We start from the raw sequence: 22,287 nt of genomic DNA, 5'->3' as shown, positions 1-22,287 counted from the left end.
CCCATAAATGAGTTATCGGCATGTAAGTGCAACAACACCTGTCAGTTCACCGAGTTAGCTCAGACTAAAATATCTTACTGTACAATTTAATCCAGACATCTGCGGACTGTATTATAAAAGGGGGTCCATCTCTGAAGACATGTTTAAGAATAAAAGGACAAGTCATGAAACATTTCTATTAGCTATTCATTGCCTATTGTTTGCAAATGATTGATATGTCTGTAGGGATGGCAACGCCAGAAGGTCAGTGTAATGTGCTATACTTCATTTTTCAGAGGCAACATTTCAGTTTCATGTGGAATATTTCATCACTTATTAGGTCAGTATTATTGAAGGCATTACTTTTTACTTTTCTGTTCTGGTCTCATCATAATCAGAAATACTTAACTGATGCCAGAGGGGAAATTGTTTACATTACAGTCGCTCCCATTCTAAGTCTTAGAAATATAAAGAGTACAAAAATATATAAAAACGTAAGTAGAAAAAGTATTAGCATAAAATGTAAAATGTGCATTTTCTAGGAAAATAAATGTAAGTCTACAATGTATTAAATAGTGCATTATTGCATATTGTTGAGTGTTTGCACTGAAACATGAGTGCAATCTGACTGTTTACTTGTTTTATTTCCATTAATGTATCCTACCTACATATTATTGGTACTTTACTACCATAACAATTTCCTTCAAGTTTAGTTAAATTTTAGTTTGTCCTATCCAACCACTAAATCCTAAATAAATGCCACATATTGGATGGAATGTTGGGAGAAATTCGTGTTCCCCAGAGAATGAATCCTTAAGACTTCGTTGATCGTCTGACTCGAACCTTTTGTTTCAACTTGAGGTAAACAGTGAAATCTATTTACAACTTGGAAATATCTCTACCACTGCTGGATGGGTTATCGAGAAACAGTCAGTCGCTACCCCAAGAAGATGATTCATCACTTTACAGGTCATCTTACTTTTCATTTGGCGCCATCATCAGGTTAAATTAATTTAAGATTATAATTAGTAAGACTGGCTTCATTTTCCTGCCTTTTGTGTCTGAAGGCAGTCTGAGTCAGCACAGAGATGACAGACTAACACATCAGTCCTACCTGTTCCTACAGATGAGACGCCAACCGCTGCATCTTTTTTTTAGTATTTTCCACATTACCACCCCACATTTCAGCACTTTTATCTTCCTCCCTCCATCCCCTCCATCCTCATCTCACACCCTCTCCTTCCTTACGGCAGCTCCGTCTCCTTTACCTCTCGACTGAATCAAACGACTGTTCCTTTAGCCAACCGGGGAGCGCAGGAATCTATTAGGCTCCATAGTGGAAATATGTCACCTGGGAACCGATGTTACGAGCGATTTAGTGGGGAGGGAAGTATGGAGAGCAGGAAGAATGGAAGAGAGGAGGTGTGCTGCAGCACCAAGGTGAGACAAGGTGGGGATAGGCATGGGTGTCACGTAGGAAGAAGGCCTTCCCACTTCTATCTCTTTTATTCACACCTCTCTCTCTCACACACACACACACACACACACACACACACACACACACACACACACACACACACACACACACACACACACACACACACACACACACACACACACACACACACACACACACACACACACACACACACACACACACACACACACACACACACACACACACTCCTCGGGTGAATCTTAAGGGGCCGACACGAATGCCATTATTCTCAGAGGTGATTCTGGACCAGTAATGAGATTGGAGGACTGCCCTGTTAGACTTAGATCACCCTTTACAAGGCCATAAATCCGCCTGCTGTACACCGCAGTCGGCAGACTTACATGAAAACTCATCTGCCGCCATGCATGAAAAAGAGCGACTGGCATTTACAATTTACTTCGACTTCATTTTTTCGTTTTGTACTCGATGATTACATGTGATCTACAGCTAGCCAATCCATCATTTGGTGTAGAGGAGAAAAAGGCCTGGCAACACTTTGAACAACAACTAAAATACTATTTGATTAAGATACGTTTCTATTTTGTGAATGTCCGCTGTAGACAGTTCCCATTTTGCAGATTTCTTTCACACAGAGGTAATAAAATTTTAACTAAAACTATGCTGAACACAAGTTTTAATTTTGACAAAGTTTTCCAGAAGGTCTTTTGGGTTAATATAACATTAGCAGTCTGAGCCTTTTCTTCCCTTAAATGTTCATTTGTAATTGATTTACAACAATTATTTCATCATGACTCGACTGGTTCACTTTGGGCTCCGTAGGGAAAAGTGTGTGCCATGTCTCTTGTTCAATACGCTGCGAGTGAAAGCAATTACTTCTAGCATAACCTCTCTTTCAAGGGATTTGGGGCATAACATAGTGAAAGGAGTCATTTACAGTACATTAGATATCAATTTTTCCAATAAATGTATTGTTCATTTGCTTTCTTTAACAGTTTTTACCTTTAAAAAGGTCCTAAAACAATTTATTTTCAATCAGCGTCCATCAGCAGTGAGGTTGTACATTTACAGTTTTCTGCCAAACAGATAAAAAGTTGGCTTGCTTCATCTTTTCACAGCTCTTACATGCTGGCAGACGTACAGCGAGACAAGGTGATGAAAAATGTGTTACATTGGTTTTATATGTGTGGTGTTTTGTTTAAATTATCTCCAGTTGAGACAAGCAGTCACTGTACTGTTCAGGTTTTGGATTTGGTCTCTTGAGTTCTTGGATTCCTCAAGAAACAAAGAAGAACTCGAGAGACATTGTGAGAAAGACCCTCAGTGGGATTTTTATCGATCGGGTAATAAGTGAAGTCAACTGCAGATTGAGGAAGGAACTGGGAGGTTATAGGGAAGGGGCTGGCGGACAACAGAGCAGGTCTTCATCCTGCAGAGCATCATCAAATGGGTCAATGAGTGGCAAGCAGTGTGATGCCTGAGCTTAATAGGTTTCAAAAAGGCTTTTGACTCCATCCACTGTGAAAACCAGCGGGAGATTACAGAGTCTTGGGTTGGGAAAATGGTGAAAACATGGTGGTGGTGAAGACTTTGGGTGTGCAGCATTAGGCTGAGGAGAAATATACAAGCAGTTGGACTTAAAAAAATGAAATCAAGCAAAGATGCAATGTGTCAGGATGTTGAAAAAAGTTGACCATGACAAGAATGGTATAAGATGGAATCCTTTGTTGTGGATGATGTAGAAAATGACAACTGGATGAAGACAGGTGGGACTCAAGATCAACTGGGAATAGATAAAAGTGATGAGGATTAATGCAACAAAAGATGAAGATTAGTGGACAAATCACTGGAGATGAGTTCTGTGGAAGCCACAGTTGGTATGAAGGACCTGAAGAACAGACTGAAAAGCATCTATTTGTCTTACAGCTGGAGCTCCAACAGCATCTCAAGAAGAACAAAAGCTGAGACTGTATGAAATGCTGGTGGAGCTGGTCCAGACATGCGAGTTTCCACGATAGATTCCTACAAAGAATCCTCCAAATTCAAATACAAGACCAAGTTGGTGCTGAAGCCGCTGAGGGGGAAGGTGAAGCGTTGTAGTGTTGGATTACTGCAGCACAGCAATAACCTGGTTGGCGAGAGGAAAAAGAAAAAGAGGAAGAACTGCCTGGAGGCAAACAGCTGGGAACGAAAGAGCTGCAAATCATGGAAGGAGGTGTAGATTATAGCAGCTGACCGGGAAATGATCTGTGAAGGCCTTTATGTGCCGCGAGGCGTGAAGCAGATAGAAAACGTGATGTCTTACACTTCCATACAATGTTTGAATCCAAATCTAGTGAGAGCTATTCAGTGTTGAGAAAAAATATAAACTGTAGCTTATCTTCTCATGCCTATTTAATGTTGTAGAGGACCTAAGTTGACTAATTAATCTCATTTAAACAAGCTAATAAAAAGTTCAACAGTGCATACAGTCAGACACTTAGTCATGAAACTGTTGCTGCTTCTACCTGTTACAGGACGGTTTTACCAGCTCTGTCAGTTTCTGAGATGATCTGTCTCCTCACACCCTCAGCTCCTCCTATTTTAATTACATCTTCCTGCATTTGCTGTGCTGAACTCTTTGGAGTGCTAAAGTCAGCAGGGAGCTCCAATAAGAGCAGAGATGATAATCACTTTTGCATAAATTGTATTAAGTCTAATGATGTAAGCATCTCAATTAGAACTGTGTGAAAAGAGACAATGAACCTTTTACATACTGCACATGTTCAGCAGATGCAATGCTAGTTACATCACTAAGAGTGCAAATCTCACAAACTAAATAGTGATCATTTATCAAATATGGCATATATATGTTCAGTGTTGTATCAATTTTGTCCCTTTCAACCAATGCTAAATAAGTAATTCTGTAATTATCCTAAAATTACAGTCCTTGAACTATTTATGAAAGTAATTTGGTCGGGAAACTTGACCAAACCTAACCCTTAATTGTGTTGTTTTATTTAAATGACATTATTCTACATGTTTCATTTAAAACAACCATTCAAAAATAAAGTGTTCAGTCCAACCAGTAACACCTGAATTGCAGCCTTTAATCCTCTGAAGTCCAAAATCGCTCTGTGGGTTTGAAACATATGGGTTTTTTTGTTTTTGTTTTTTTAAATTACACCTTTCATCTCAGCCAGAATCAGTAAAACTGAAAGACTCATCAGACTTTCCGACAGTCTTTGAATAATTTGTCAAGAATGAAAGAAACATTCAGGAAACTTAACCAAATCTGAGCTCAAAATGACTTACAATTTGCAAAATTCTACATATTTCATGAGAAAAAAAATTGAAAAAAAACCCAAAACTGCTTGCTCAAACCAGTTTCTCTAAAAATATACAGAATTCTGCACTCAGGGCAACTGAACAGTCTTGACGCATGCCAAAATGCAGCTTAACTGGGCTGAACTGCAGGCTGTGTTTACACAGACCAGATAGCAGACAACAAAAAAAGTGACATCTGGTATCTTTCTCTTTAAAAAAAATTTTAAAAAGCCAAAAATAAAGTGTTTCCTCTAACTAGATCAGCAAAACTGAAAAGTCATGGCTGATCAAAAGTCACATGAGAAAAATTCAGGAACTTTTAAGACTGAACTGTGTTGATTAGCAGGCTGTGTTTACACACAGCAGATAGGAGGCAAGTATGGATACAAATTAAAATTGTAAGTAGTAAAATATTGCTAACACGTGTAGAAAAAAGTGATTTGAATTTTTTGTTTTCAATTCTGGCAAAATAAATAATCACAGAAATGTCACTTTTGTGTTTTCTGTTTTACAATTCGTGGCATTATATGTTTGTTACACTGCACCAAAGACATGTTGGAGTTCTTCCTACTTCTAGCCATATTTGTGCTGTTTCCATAAAGGGTCAGGACTTTCTATTACAGTGAAAACTGAGGAGGACTGTGTGGAGGACTTGGTGACATGGTTCAGGTCAAACCAGCTGCAGCCGAACACCTCCAAAAGACAGCATCACATCTATTTTGTCCCAATTCAACCACTGAGAAATAAGTAATTCTGCCTCATGAGCAAAGCTTGTCGCTGGTCAAACTCGAGCATTATGCTTAAAGAATCACCCACACGTTCACACATGAAACATTTTTCTGTTCCAACTCTGTTTATGTGTGTGGATTCACAAGCTGTCGGAGAGCAGCATAGAGGAAGATGCAACCATTTGACCTTCCGGCTGAGGGAGCTTCGGCCCGGCTCTCCTCTGCCTCGCTGTCAGAGAGGAAGGCTGCTTTTGTTCAGGAGCGCACAGATCACAGAGCTGACAGTAATCGCTGCCTTTGTAGAGCAAAGGGCCATCTCATCACTATCAACACCGCTCAGAGCTGCAGCATGGAGCACTTGCCCCACTGCTGAAGCAACTCACTGTACGCACAAGGGAGGAAATCTATGTATGCAGCTAGCGTTGACTCGCTGGCACCCACAACTTCCCTCAAATGCTTCAAAAAATTAAAGTTCTTCCTTTTTTTTTCCACTGGAATGGAAGATAATTGGCGTAAAACTCTTGGTCCCGATAATGGGTCCAAGTGTTTGATGTGGAGGCCAGAGGAGTAGGAGATGAAACAGCGAGTGAAGAACTGAGGGAAACTGAGCCAAGCAAATGACTTTTTTTTCCTCCATTGTGTCATTCTCCGTGTGGTGATCTCCTTCGCCCTGCAGATGAATTAAGACATTTAATTCTCCACATCATCTACGGGATTCCACCTCTCATTTACCACAGCTGCTTGAATGCCAAAGGGCCGTGGGTGGACGTACGTGACCGCGGGATTCCCGTTAACCGAGGAGAATGACAATTACCGCCCTGCCACCTTTGCCCGGTAGGGAAAGAAACAGACGTGGAGCGATGGCGGTGGATGACTCACGAGGACGGAAACCACAGCTTAGTGGTCTAATGAATCTCATGTCCACTGGGCTGGTGGTAAATAATGAGAGCTGCCCTGCATCTCTGGGGAGGAAGTGGAGGAGGGCACCGAGTGTGACGCAGGTTCAGACACGGTACACATGTGAGCACCGGACATGGACATCCCCCCTTTTGTCGAGGACTGTTATGTTCTCTATCTCTCTTTGTCTAACATCTTATTTCATTAGTCGATTTCATTTCCCCCCGGCCTACTCTACCTCTGTCTATTAAATTCTTGTCTCCCATCTGCCCACTTACTGTCCTCTATTTTGAAGTCTCTGTTCCCTTTCTGGTTTCTCCTTGGGCTCATTTAGGGTCAGCCATCTTTTTCCAAGACTGTGCCAAACGCTCTGTCTAGGTCATTCCCGACATTAGTATTCATGGCGGTCATTTAGCTCAGGAGTTCTCCTCCCAGTCCTGGAAAGTGTCTGGTTTCAGCACCATGTAGTGTGGCACAACCTGTTTTCTGACTTCAGCACCACGGACAGAGAAAATAATCCTCTATTTGGGATTTTTACTGTCTTGTTGCAGTTTGGGTGAGCTTTGATTATATTTCAGTCACTGATTGACTCTCTGAGATATGGTGACATTGTAACATTGCTACATGGCACAAATGGAAGGGGTTCAATATATAATTGCAGGACTTTTTAATGACATAGTTGACAGGTATCATAGTTGACATTTTTCCTGTTTTCAGGTCTAAAATCAACATGGCTGCCTATAACCAAACACCACACGGCATTTTTACAGAAAGATTCTTCTAAATATTATATATACAATTGAGTAAAATTGAAATTGAAAGTTATTTCTAAAGATATTGTAGTAAACCTGTTGACTACTTTCTATTAAATAAGTCAGAAAGCCTTGGAGTCTGGCCAGTCTTTTCTTCAGGAGGAAATGACATCATGTGGAGCAGGTCATGTGATCTGGAATTAACACACTTCCTTGAGAGGTGTTTTTGTAATGGGGAACTTAGTGGAAAGTGATTTCTGGGACACAGATACAATTTGTTATTTTCCATATAAAATTTGATATATTGCCAAAAAAGAAATATCTGTCATGGTTATCTGAACTTGATAAAAAGAACACAAAACAGTTTTTGATTAAGCTCGTTTTGTTATTGTCTAGGTAATTAGAAGGTGGTTGTTAAATTCAGACGATTATTTAGTTGGCATTTTAGTGATATCCAGTCATTTTTTATTAATAAATGATTGTTTCCATAATAAATAATTATGGAATTTGTAAAGACATGATCATAATGAACATAAAAAGCATTAACTTTTTACTTTTAATAAAAATGTATGCAAGATATATCCCATGGACTTCAAAAGTCCCTCAATTGTATATTGATCCAAGGATACCAGGGATAGACCGATTATCAGCCTGGCCAATTATCCTGGCCAATATTTGAAATTTTCTCAATTATCAGTATTGTTATTTTTATTGGCTGATTATTTGTAAATGAAATGCTCTACTTCAGGTCTGCTTCAGCATTCCTGTCTCTGTCTGTCGTCACTCTGTGGTCTCTTAAATGTCTCTCAAGCAGAAACTGCAAAAACTGAACCAGAAACAAGTTGTTGCCACAAATCAGGAGATTAGCTTCTCTCACAGTGGCTAAAGCTATGCTAACGGCTAGTGGCTAAGTTAGAAGGAAGTCAGCTTACTGTGAAACAGAATCTGGAAAATAATACTCAATAATACTTTAGGATGTGGACCTTAGTGGGCCATAAAAGTGATAAAACAGTGAAAGACTAAGAAAACAGAAGAACAGCAGATGTAACTGCAGGAGACAAACTGATCAAACCACATAAACCACATAAACATAGGAGTGTGTCCTAATTTAATCACTCCTGTTTCTATTTTACATGTTCAGTTATAGTCACCCTTATTATAGAAGAAGTCTGGTTATGAATGAGAGGTTCCTTGCCATCACATGCTGTTAAACCATTACTCAAAATGCACATCGGCTCCAAGTATCCAGCATCGTCCTGTCTTTATCACCAATAACTACTCCTTTGAGTATTGTGTAGTTTCTCAAAAGATTAAATGAAAGTAAAGAGGTCTGGTGACACCACTTTTAACAGCAAACAGAGCAAAGCCACAAAGAGGCCAAATCCTCCAGCACAGGTGCACGAGTCAAACCAAAGTCAGCCATTAAGTATCTAAAAAGAGACAGCCTCACATCGGGCAAACAGATAAACTCTGTCAACAAAGATGGACAGCAGTCAGTGAGGATAAGCTGGGTGATATTTTTCTTATTGTCAGTGAATTCCATGAAGACAAAACAAACCTAATATTGATTCCTCAGTCTGTGCAGCCAATTCCTCTGGCGATCCTTCATTCTTATCTGAAATGATTTAAAGCACATCAGTGAGAGGCACACTTGTACTGACTGACATGTTCCTGCATGAGGGTGCTCTAGTTAATTTTGAGTCAATCCAATGTAATCCATGTTGTAACTATACAGCTTACTCACACCTGTGAGAATCTAGTTTTGGGATCGTTTCAGTGCCTTCAGCATCATCCAGCCTCTTAAACTGAGAGAAAAACATGACGGTGGACTCACATCTGATGGCCTGTATCATGGACCACCCCACAGAAAGACAACGGTATGACAGGCCGAGGGAATTTACTTAAATGTGATGGAACATTACAACATGAGACACCATCAGAAGCTTCACACAAGGAGGTCGGCGTGAGTTTGTAAAACCACTGACACACAGTCAGATGTGAAATGTACAAACCACAGTGCATGCCTGAATCATATAGTACACCATGATAAACGGACAGGCATAAACAACACCTGGAAGTTTCAATTTGCTTGAATTTTATAAACTGGAAAGATCAAAAACCTCCATTTTCTAACTTTTGGTTGAAAGATCTAATGTCCTTCATTCATTTAGAGAAAATCAAGTTCAGTATTAGAGGTTGTTCAGACAATTTTAGAAAGACTTGGGGCCCTTTCTGTCCTTAGTCAATACTATGTCATCTTTGGAACATTATATATTTGACAGTTTCATAGAGCAGGATGTTAATAGGTTATACAGACCAACTTGGAACACACTGTAATCCTTTTTGATACTAAGGTTTACATATTATCAGTATGATTTATTTGTTGTGTTTTCACTGGTTTGACTTTGTTGTAGAGGCAGCATTAGTGAGAGATGCGGTTGGACAGTCTGGTGAGAAGATCTGGTTCTGTGTTTGGCACAGAGCTGGATTCCCTTATGTTAGTGGTACAGAGGAGGACCTGTGGTTGATTGCAAACATCACCTGCCATCCTATAAACAGCACATTCACTAAGCAGGCGAGTCTGTTCAGCGGCAGACTGCAGCTCAACAGACAGACTGAAGAAGTCTTTGGTCCCTGAGGCTGGACGGAGATTCAACAACTTCCAGCGATGACGGACGGAAACTGACCGAATGCTCTCCTGCAATCTGTCACTAGACTGCTGGTCTGTCAGTTCCTGGCTATGTTAGTGTGAAAGTAGAAACAATTTTAAGCTCTTAGCTTATCATTTATTTATACGTGAATCGTGTTATTCTTCTATTACTGATCAGTTGTGTTTATGTTTAGTCATTTTCAGAAAAACTGAACCCTTTTGTGTTCGGTGTTACAGGTGGACTTCAGCTTATAGTCATGTATCTGTTGTACAACAAGAGGGAAATAGAGAACTTAGGTTCTGTCAGGTTTAGAGTTTAAAGCTAGAGAGGCTCCTCGATCAGCTTAGAATAATTATCCTGGGTCCACCAAGACATAAATGGAAAATGTAAAAGAAAATAACAGTTTGTATGCAAACTGTTGTTTTCTTTTGCATTTTCCATTGAAATTGTTCATTAAACAACAAAAAGGAGTGATATTCTGTGTAATATTTGCTTATGTTTTAAAAACCTTCTTAACTGTATCTTTATATCTCTTAACATTAGTATTTTGTGTGTGATGGTGCTTAGAAATATTTTCAGTTTTCATCTCATCTTCAGTAAACATCACCTTTACACAGCAATCTACTATTTGGTTTAAATTCTGTAATTTGTTGGATTTGTTATTGTTGGATCAACTGAGAAACCCTCATCAGTGTTTTAAATGAGCACAACAGCTGACTCTAATGGTCTCGAATTCATCATGTAATCTAAACCATGTCATCCGTTATTTGTTTTAGCAACAAAACTCTTTGAACTACCTGTAAGCTGGTGGGTTTTAAAACAAAAACTAAAATTTTGCATTTTGATTTCAATATTTAGGTGTATTCATTTTTGATTCATAGCTTTAATAAGTTCAAGCACAGTTTTCCTCTGTTATTACTTTCCATTTCCTTATAAAGACTTGGATAATATTTCAATAAATGTTTAGTGAGTTTTGGTTCTTCAGTGTAGTAGGCAAAGCTTTGCCCCGTTATTTTAAAGATTATGGCTCACTTCTTTGAAGTTAATGGTGTTTTTGTCTTATAGAAAGAAGAGTTATGTTCTGTTTCTTTGTCAGTGTTTCCCTCTCCTGTATCCTCAGACATCCTTTGCAGACTTTCTGCACTCTATGCAGTAATTCATGGAACCTGTTCCCATCATGAAATGCATGGTTGCAATATAAAAATCTAACCGGCTGATTTAGTCTTTGAGGTTGCAAACATCATTTGATGGTGTTGATTTACATCATAATGTTAGTAATTGCATCAACTTACTATTGTGTGTAATTTAAACTCAAATGTCTGCATTTAGTTGATTTAAAGCTAAATTCAGGTTGAGTTAAGTTAATAAAACTGCCTTAATAGCGAAATTTTTGAGTTCAGGATTTGACTGGAGCAACATATATTTTTTAAAATTTGCTAACCTAACAACTTCCATTCATTATTAAGGTAATTTAGATGAATTAGAATTAAAAATCCTTCTGAAACCATTGAAAGGTTTGTTGGAAAAACAAGCATTTTTTATGGAAGTTTATGAATAATTAACTTAAAAACTCGTGTTTATGTTCATAAAAATACTTTAGATTGTAGCAGAAAAACTAGTTTTGCTAACTCACTGTTAGCAAAATTTGTTGAACATAATATTATTAGAGATTATCATAACCACAAAAAAATGTATTTATTTCTTTTGTTATTGAGAACAAACATTTATTTGCATTTATTTAATTTTGGTTTCTTGTCCAGGTCCATGATATTATGTCTCCATGTATCGCCGCTTTCACTTAATCCCATAATACAGTAGGTGTTAATTCTCCACTGTGATTGTTCTGGACGTAGCTTTCAAAAGCCTGTTAAATTAAATCCTTGAACGGGGAACGATTTAATCTCACGTTAGCCCTCTTTCTACTTCCAAATCTATTGTTTATATTTTGAAACATAGTCTGCCTAAATTGCCCATTTCCTGTCTGTTATGATATCCTATGTGACTTTTTTATCAACATCTTCACCAGGAATAAATGGATTTGGATCTGAGTGCTGAAGACAGTGTAAAACCTAAATTTTTTGAAAAAAATAAAACATTAACAGCCCTATCCTTTCAAACTGAGATATTAGAGATTTAGTATGCAGCCACCTTCTTAGCAGTGTTTGAAATGAGTTTAAGTTTCCATCCTTTTCATGAAGCATTTACTTTTTTTTTATTCACCTCATGAAAACAGACTAAAAATCTAACATTCACATTCAAATAAACAGTATCCCTCCTCCGCCTGATGATTAATATAAAGTAATTTTCAACTGTTATTGTCATTGTAAATTGATCAATTTGTCAAATGCTGCATTAACATAATTCACAATTAGTTATTTAGACAGACCACAGGCTCGTTTAACCTGCAGCTGGCGGCTTGTCTGTTTTGTTTAACACACAATATGAGGCGGCAAAGTACAAATTTGGGTTCTCGCTACAGTCACGGAGCTCGATAGGGATCTGCTCGTATGGCAGCTTATAGCATGCAAAGCCTGCCTGCCTGTGAAACGGTTCTTTATCAGCTGTGTGCCACTGTAATGTATTCACACACGCTTCTTAGGGCGAGACTGATGTGGTGGCGAGTTGGTGAGCGTATGCAGAGGGGGATAAATGTCTCTTGGCTGACCTTGTTTGGTAGTTTATTTGTCACCGGCTCCGTTGGCTCTGACATGCTGCGGCGAGTGCAGAGGAGCAGAAAAAACGGCTGGAAAGAGATTCACTGTACTTGACAAAATGTGCTGCTCAGATTTTTCCAGAAATATGGGAATGATGAATGGCGATCACTGACTTGGTTGGGACGACCTGTGTTTTCTGAAGTTGCAGTAACCGGATATGCTTTCATTTTGTGATGCTACAGTATTTTGACAGTCAATTTAAACTTAAGCCTCTCAGTGTCCCTGTTACCACCTGGTTAAAACTGACACACACACATGCACACACAAACATACACTCAACACACTTTCTCTCTCTCCTTGGCTGTGGATTGCACTATCCATCATCTGCCCGAGAAAATCTCTCCTCCTCCACCAGCACACTTCATTCTGTACCTCGCTTTTTGTCACTTTACTGCTGCCATCCATCTCCCTTCACTCCTCCCTGCTGCGTCAGGTGAGCAGCGTCCTCACTGACACTGAGCAGCTTTTTGAAATTATCCGGCACACTGTAATAATGGAAAGTAATAGCAGTGAAACATCATTTTCCCTCTTTATTTGCTCTCCAAGCGTTCCTCTTTACTTTTCATCCCATCACTATCTTTATTTGCCCTCAGCCTGCCTGCCTCGAGAGACACCGTTTAAATCCTCACGAAGGGAGATATAAAGTTTGTTTAACAAAAACGCTACTAAGCACCGTGGGCCAGATTTATGCACAAGTCGGTAGTCTATTTGCTGAGAGGGTTTGAAAGGCATCTGTTTTGTTTTTTTAATACATTCAAGAGCTGCAAGCTGCACCATAAACTGAGTGGTAGCAGTGCTAATGAGGAACTAGCAGAGCAATCATTCACTAACTTCCATTTCCTCTCCTCAGTAGTTTACTGGTTATTCTTTAAATAGGACAAACAGTCTACAGCCATACTAGCAGCACTTATTTACTGTGGTGCTTTGAGCTAAATGCTAACATCAGCATGCCAACATGCTTACAATAAGAATATGAACATGCTGCTGTTTAGCAGGTGTAACATTGTGTTATTTAGATCATTTTAGATTAGCATGCTGTCATATTAACAGTCATGACTAGCACTGGTTTATGTCCAAATATCTACAAAGTATTTGAGCTGATGATTGTGCTAGATGAAAAATTAAATTGTCACAGTTACTGAATGCCCTTTTGTGTGAAACATGAATTCCAGCACCAAATTCACAGCAATCAATCCAAGATATTTCATCTAAAATTAAATGTCAACCTCAAGGTGCAAGAGGAAAGGTCAGGAGATCACCTAAGTCATTAGGTCCTGGTAATCATTCTGGGTAATTGGAGATTTTGATCTACTGGTGGAGCAAGATGAGAAGTCACAGAATGAACAAAATCCTCACCATTCATCATGTGGTGGCCATCCATCCATCCATCCATCCATCCATCCAGGCAACAGGCTAAGCAGGTCCCTTCTAGACACCCATCTACCCAACAACATTTTCCAGTTTTTCCTGGGGGACTTCATGATGTTCCCAGGCCAGATGAGACATATAATCCCACCAGTGAGTTCTGTGTCTACCCTGGGGTCTCCTCTCAGTTGGATGTTACTGGAAATCCTCCACAGGAAATCCGTCCTCATCCTATCTAGAGGGTTGAGCCAAGCTACCCTACAGAGAAAGCTCAGTTTGGCTGCTTTGATCTCCAACCTCATTGTTTCAGTCACTGTCCAGGCCTCATGACCATAGGTAATGCTTGGAAGGTACATCAACTGGTAAATCAAGACCTTTCCTGCTAAGATCTCTCTTTACCGCGGCAGTCCAGTTGCAGTACTGTTGACAGAGTGGTTTGTGATCCTTAAGTTGAATGGTCCTAGGGGAGGGACCAGACTCAGGGTGATTCACATACCTCAATGAATCTATACTCAAAAAGTGGCAGAACCTCGCCCAGGATAAGCGAGACCAGGGCCTCCTTCTGGAACCAGAACCAGGAAGTTGTCTGTGTGCATTTGGTGGCTGAGCCCTAATGCATGTGAGGGTATTAATCAACACTGTTTACCTCATGTTGGCACAAGAGGAAGAAAACAGAATCATTCAGCTGTCTGTTTAAAAAAAAAAAAAAAAACAGACAGCTGAAAAATTAAAGGAAGACTTTGACCACTAGAGTGAGTGGATCTTGTGACTCCGTTAAGCTGTGGGGGACATTTTCCTGGCATGGTTTGGGTCCACTTGTCCCCTTCAAGGGAAGGATCACAGCAAACCAATACTGTATAGTTCTGAAAGATCACATTTATCCTACGATGAAACATTTCTATCGTGATGGGAGTGGACTCTTTTAGGGTGTTGATACCCATCTATAGGAAACAAGGTGCCACTGAAAAAATTGATGAGTGTGCAAATGATTTTAAAAAAAAAAAATCTGCTATGATTTTTACATTTACCAGATCTGAATACAACTGAACACATAGGGGAGATTTTGGACCAATGTATTAGAAAGAACTCTTCACCACCATCATCAAAACACCAAAAGAGGGAAAATCTTTTGATAGAATGGCGTTCCCTGCCTCCTGCAGATCTCCAGAGACTTGGAGAATCCATGCCAAAGATGGGTAGGTAACACATGGTGGTACAAACACCTGACCATTACCATTTTATGTGTTTTTTCCCTATAATTTGTCACCCATCTGTATGTTCTTTATATAGAAATGGATAGTTCAGTCTGGATGAAAGCAGTGAACTGACTGGCACTGAAATTCTTACAGCTACATCAATAATTTACCAACAATGGGCAATGAATAGCCAATATAAAAAGCTTTTACTTATGAATAAATCTTCAGAGATGTAGATTTTTTTTTAGTAGACTCCATGAATGTCTGTTTTAAATTGCCTGGTAATCTCTCCAGTGTTTGCTGAGATATTTCAGCTTGGATCAACATTAATCTGATGATTGGTACACAGACTCACAGACAGACCAAAGTGGCATCCTTAGATGTGCTACTGTAGTGAAAAACAACACAGAGTGAGTTAATAACTAATCCAAACATGATAAACTTCATTGGAATATAGTTTATTTTGATGAGAGCAGTCTTAAATAAAAAATGAATTTAAAGAAATACTGGTATAAAACTATCAATGTAAAGTGTATCTAAAGCATCCCTTGCCAGGTGAATTTTAAGAAAACCTAATAATAGATAATTGACATCATAAACTATAAATGGCCTGGTGTCACAGGACTAAAATGTAAGAAGCAGAAAAACAACAGCATCACAGTGAGTTTAATAAGTGTTCTCTGATGAAGATGATGACTCAGTGTTCGCTCCTCAGCTGCTGATAAACTCTCTTCACACTAATGTAAGAAACAATCTGTGATATGTTTGGTCCCAGTCAAGCAGAAACACGCTCAATTTAAATCATTAGTGCATCCAAAGATACAAGCACGAGCTGAAATTGGTGAGATGAAGTGAGAATAAAAAGTCTAAATATAATCTTACAGCTGCATCCTACTGCCGGCAGAGCAACACTGCAGCACAATGCGTTCTTAAAATCCAACAAAGGCTCGTCCTTCTTACAAACTGACCTGTTTTTGTGTTAATGAAAAAAGGTTGTGAACTATGACAATGAAGCTTTGTGCAACTGTCCTCTCTAATGGTCATGAGCATGTGACTTCATTAAGCGGTCAAATATAGCAAATGAGATTATAATGCACTATCAAAGTTCATTACCATTGGGAAGTATCATTCTTTAATAGGGGTTGGACCCTCTACATCATCCTTCTTAAATTAAACAGTATATTTAAAGAAACAAGAGTTCAGCGTTATTAACATTCCCTCGGGTGGGTATGAAAGTTTAAAATTGTCTCACTTAAGGCCTTTCTTTGCTTTTAGTCTTAATCCACTCTTAAGCTTCACTACTTCCTACTATATCAACTACACATTCATTCATCTTTCCCATCCCCTGAACTTCATCATTCATTTCCTCAAAGTCTCCAAAAATAGTTCATCCTTCACAATTCTGATCTGAAATCTGCCCTCATGTGTACAGATTAGATATCTGGACTTCCAGAAGCTAAAGCCATAATTCATTATCACGATATCTCCCTTCTTCTTTAGCCGTAACTCAAGTTCTCGCTTTGATGATGTTTTTATCAGTTGTTCTACACACATTTCCTCACTGTCAGATGGATTGATTAAGCTCCAGATAAAGGACTGATAGCGGGCGACAAGCTGAATGTGTTTGGACTCTACACATTTGATAATGCTGAAATAAAGCAAAACTGAACTCTACTACTTTTGAAAGCCTCTAAGATCTACCAAAATCAAACAACGCTCAGAGTGTACAACCATGCTGGCAGCTCCGTGAGGCCGAACAGCAGCGATTTGTGCTAAATGATAACAAGTACAGTTGAGGCTGATGTCCAAAGAAGATGTTTACTTCTACTATACTTCAAATTCACCCACAACTAGATAGCCTTACCACTTTGAAGGCCAGTGAGAATTTTACTGAATTACCACCTTCAAACTAAGAAAGCAATACAGTAAACTAGCTCAGACTTTACATAGTCATACCCTATCACTGCCTGGTGCTTCCAGGGGAGTTTTTGCATGCAAAGTTCACTAAATGTTCTGCTGTTGGCTGCAAGCGTGAACACAAGGGTCTTCATGCACTCCCAGCATCTGAGGGACTGAACACCCAGTGGACTACTTTTATTATCAATGGCATTATCACCATAGCAATAGAAGATAAGATCAATTTTATTCATCCTGGAGGAAATTTTCTAGAATCCTTAGTGTTAGCACATTACCATTAAGTATGATTGTATGAGTACTGGTCAGAGCTGTGTGGAAATTGTAATGCTGTGGGACATTCAGAGAGGCTAGAAATTTAAAGATCAATCTGAAACTAATAAACAAGGACTGGGTGGGTGACTGTTTTCATGTAGTCTGTTGTGCCTCAGTGGAACCTAAACTTAGCCAGTGTTGGCTATTAACATCAATTTGCTTCTCTTCTGCTCTCTGTGCTCACATATACTGCATTTTAAAACTGCCAAATCCCCAATAAAGCTCTTCTCAGTTACATATTCTCCTGCTTCTGTGGTCAGACAACAGAACAAGTAGGAAACAGCAAATGAAACACAGCCCAACGCAATAGAAAGTCCAGGTCTTACACACTCAATCACATGTGTGGACTGCCAAGTGATTAATTGTTTGACTCTCTGCTATCAATTACAGACACAGAGAGGGTCTTCTTCCTGAAGGGGGCATGGACAGCAGCAGTTTAACTGCATTCAAAGCTGCAGATACTGAAACAGCTTACTTAGAACACAACTAATATCACAGGTTATATAGTTTTCATAAGATGAACTATCCTGCTCATAAGATGCTGGACATGCCAAAAAGGAGCACAATGTGGGACCTTAAAATTGTGATCTGATGAGCAACCTGACAGCTGAATGGTCAGGGCATATTCCTCATGGACGCCAAAGTCCTCAGCTTCTGGTCCCTGGTTCAATTGCCATCTGCTACATGTCATCCCCCTACTCTCCCATCATTAAAATCCCAAAAATAAATCTTCAAAAAGTTGTCCTGATAGTGGCACTAGACCAAAAGCAAAGGAACCAGTGCATTAATGCCAATTCATGGTTCATATAAATGTGGTAGCTACATTTCATGGCAATCCACCCATGAGATATTTCACTCCATATCAATGTTTTAGAGGTGTTGAAGGAAATAACCAAAATCATGCTTTGGAAATCATAAAACCTGTATGAAAATGAACAACAATCCATCCTGTAGTTGCTGAGATATTTCACCAAAGTGTGAATTACTGGCATCACCATACCTCTAGCCATGCCACTAGCACAACTACAATACTGGAATGAAGGAAAGGCACTTTTTTTGTATTCTGCAGTGGGACAATTATTCAGAGGGTGCTTTAAGTTAAATTGCACTCCATATATAGAATTCGATACACTGTATATCATCTTGCTTCATCCTTTAATGAAAATTGTTTTTCCCTTACTAACTGTGCACTCGTGAAAAATCTAAATTGAGACTGGAGTGTGAGTTCAGTCCCCATATCGGACCACTTGGCTGCTGGTGTAAGTGTTGCAGACTCAAATATCGATCTGCTTTGCAATCAATCAAATGGTGAGTGCTTGTCAGGGTCAGAGGAGACACTAATATCTTGGGCAGATGTGGATTTATGGTTGCATGTGTCGTTCCTCTCCTCCCATTTTCACTGCCTTTCATCTATTTTGTCACCCCTTTCCTCCCCTTTTTTGAGCATGCTTGAGCACAGCGGTATCCCACTGGGTTCGCTGATAGTAGCCGCACTTTTTTTTTTTTTTTAAATAGTAGATCCCAGCTATCCATTCATGCCTCCATTCATGCTCCTCTTTACATTGTCTTTCTCTCTTTTCTGGCTTGCGTTAGGAACTCATTCATCCCTCCTTCCCCGGTGCTCATCTACAGTCCATCCACACAAGCTCCCTCATTCTCGTCAGAGCTGCCTGGAATTATTTACTGCTTAATGGCCTACAGCAGCTCACACCAGCCCAGCGGTGCTTTGCTTTATTTATTGATTTTCATTCCTTTTGTCTTAGTGCGTGTGCACAGGACAAGCACACACTAAAAAGATAAAAAGCCCAAGGACGTCCTGCACATTCGAGCTGCTGATGAAATGACCTGTGGATTGAAAGATTGATGGACTTGATGTTTGAAGGCTAATCGGCCATTACTGGGCGACTCGGCTGCTGTCTGTGCTTCTGTCTGTTTGTATGATATATGCATGCACTCGTGTGTGTTTGTGTGTGTATTCACAATGACCAACACGCACCATCTTCCATCACGGACTACAGTGATTATCTGTCTCTGAACAGTGTGATTCTTTGCTTCTGGGATCTTAGCCAACGACGACTTCTTCAAATAAAAGGGAAAATCAAACTGCACAGCATAGCATTGCATAAACAAACAGGACGTCCACATGCAGCATTAATCTGTGCTATTAATTACAGTTCAGAGTTTAAGGTGGTATCCTCACACTGGATTTCTGGCTATCTGTCATAGGTCTTTTGTTTCAGTTTTATCAATGAAAAGCTAAATTTGCACATTTCTATTTTATGCTCTTCTTAAAACTACATAAAAATAAAAGACACATTCATGATCCTACTATTTTCGATGCTACAAATTACGTCTTTAAACTCTTCCTGCACGGACCCACAATTGCTTGAAGACACTTCCAGGTAGGTATAATTTGCTGTTAAACAGAAATGTAAGCAAGTTTAATTAAGGACCTATGCAACTGCAATTTATTTGTGTGTGTTATCTAAATTGAGTTTAAGAGTTAATGGGTTATTTTACATAACATTTGTGATTCAGTGCTTTCTTCAGATTAGGGCCCCGTCTCCTGAAAAATACACTCCCATACAGCTAAACTGCTTTCTCTACTATATTTTCAAGGAAATGCATTTTCTTCTGGATTACATTTGTTTGTGGTGTTTCACAAATACATTTCTAATAAACAGATCTTTAACCAATATTGCACTGTTTTCAAACTGCTTCCTTTCAGCTAATCAATCATATATTATTAAATAGACAAGAGGAGGAACTCAGAAAAAAGGGAAGAGAGGTTTCAAACACATTGTTAAAGGGCTGCATTTTAGCTATGGGAGTTTCCTAAAGCAAACTAAGTAGTACTGGTGCTTAAACCTAATTAAACAAGGAGCGAAAACCAAAGTAGGAACCTCTGGGTGTGAAAAATAAATCCAACATGGAAGTGCCAAAATTTAAAAAAAAATAAATAAATAAAAATAATGCAGTTCCTCAAATGGCCACTTGAGGCTCTAAAGGTCAGTTGACCCTCATAGACATCCATGTTAAAATGCCCAACTTTACAGCAGAAATAAACGTGTTTACAGAATGATACAAAGAATGCTTTGGTCTCTATAGCTGATTTCCCTAATCATAACAACTGTATGGATGGTGATCTTGTACGTACATTGTAAAAAAACTGCTATTATTACTGAAAAATTCCAGCGGCTGTGGTTGCCAGAATGCTACCACAAAATCATGGTAAAAATTTTTCTTCATTTCCAGGAAAGAAATATCTTCATACTGTTGATTTTATGGTTAAAAAATGTGTTTCATTCCGAATTTTGCTGGATTTTTTTAATGAATGTTCTTAGAGAAAATATTAGAAGTTTTACTGATATATATATGTAGCCATTTTAGATATTTTTAGGGTTTTTTTGAAGATTTTTACTCATTTTTTGAAATTATTTACAATATTTTTTGGTGCTCGTATATGAAGACAACAGGAGGATTAAAGGTGGAACTGTACATTTTGTTCTTGAATAAACTGAGGCATTTCTGCCAATACAGCTGCATTTTTTCTTTTTCCAAAATCTTAAGCAAAATATAGAAAACTGGATTCACTGTGGATGTATGACTGAAGAAAGAAAACTCTCATTGGGGTGTTAATTAGTAGCCATACCGTAATTTTAGAATCTCAGAAGGACCTGGCCTTTAGGATCTCTCAGTCATTTGAATACTGATAACATTGAGAGTCCTGGAGAAAAACATTAACCAGCAGAGAAACCAGCAAAAGCTCCTGTTATCATGTTATTGTTTGAAGAAATGCTCTGCAGCGCCTCAACCTCAACCCTCCCTCCGTCTTTGGCTGTGGATAAGCAACCTTTGCCTTGAGCTGGTCTCGGATTAGAGTCCATTTTAGGGGTGCTTTCAACCAAAAATGACCGATTATGTAACAGAGGGTAATAAATAAAGACACAGCCTAAAAATGGATGAGATGAATGGCACAGGTGGATGGCACCAGTGTCCCCCCGTTCAGCGCCTCCACGCTCCCCTCCTCTCCGTGAGCCTGATGATGATGATGATGGTGATATCGCCACCAATCCGCCCATTGCATTTTTAGATCAATGAGAAAGAGAGAGAGGAGAGGAGGGGGGGTGCTGTGTATTTTCAGCCTCCCTGACAGCTGTGCAGACACCCCACGTACGTGCTCACATCAGACACTCAGACAGAGAGCGAGCAGAGGCTGGCGTCCTTCTTTTTCGCTCTGCGTGATCCAGCTTCCCGGATTTCCCTTCTTCAACTTTTTTTTTTTCGTATTTTTTTTTTATACCATTTTCCTCATCCCTCCATCCATCCATCCGAAGCTTTGGAATGAACTGTCTCCCTGCCTGCGTCGTTTCCATGTCAGCATGGGAACTGCCGTGTCCAAGAGGAAGAATTTGAGAAACGATGCGATATCTTCTGTGGCAGCAAAAGTTAGGTGAGTGACGCTCGGAGCTCTGCGCCTTTTTACGCGTTTTTTTTATGGCACCACCTGGAAGTCGTAATCATAAGTCTATGTTCTAACCCTCGATGAAGTTACCAGGTGTGACAGTTGTGTGTTTTGATGAATTGCCACTGCGCTATCTTGGATCCAGCCCGCATGTCTTGCATTGCGCAGAGAAGGGCTCTTTGCGCCTTTTCTTGTCTGCCGACTGTCCCGTCTGGCCCGGGGCGTGCGTCTGAGCAAATATGTGCTTAAAATTTCCATTTACTCTCTCCAAACTGCACCTGTAATCAGAAGGTGTAGCCCTCTACAGGGGAGGTCTTCCTAATCCTGGGTTTTTGGGGTCTAAATGAGCTGTTGGATGATGCGCCTCTGGCACGTCGCTGCTTTTACTGATGTTGTGAATGGAGCATCATTGTATAACCAAAGTCATGCAGAGGCAGAGCGGGACTGCCGTGACTCACACTCACCCTGGTGCATTTCCTCACTTTACCACCACCTAAACATTCCATCTTCTGCCGTAAAAGTGAATGACATTTGATTGTTTTTGCAAAT

General features: G+C 39.5%; 1 protein-coding gene across 1 annotated transcript in view; it reads left to right on the top strand.

Moving 5' to 3' along the window:
• The first annotated feature begins 21,337 nt into the window (after nucleotides 1–21,337).
• nsmfa (NMDA receptor synaptonuclear signaling and neuronal migration factor a) overlaps nucleotides 21,338–22,287 on the top strand; it is a 55,104-nt gene continuing 54,154 nt past the window's right edge. The window contains 1 exon segment of the mRNA XM_055019433.1: nucleotides 21,338–21,726. Coding sequence (XP_054875408.1) covers nucleotides 21,371–21,726 — 356 coding nt within the window. The 5' untranslated portion in view covers nucleotides 21,338–21,370.

Source organism: Amphiprion ocellaris, chromosome 17 (genome assembly GCF_022539595.1).
Source record: "Amphiprion ocellaris isolate individual 3 ecotype Okinawa chromosome 17, ASM2253959v1, whole genome shotgun sequence".
NCBI classification, from domain to species: Eukaryota; Metazoa; Chordata; class Actinopteri; family Pomacentridae; genus Amphiprion; species Amphiprion ocellaris.
Note: the sequence above shows the minus strand (reverse complement) of the source record. Positions and strands in the feature narration are given on the sequence as shown.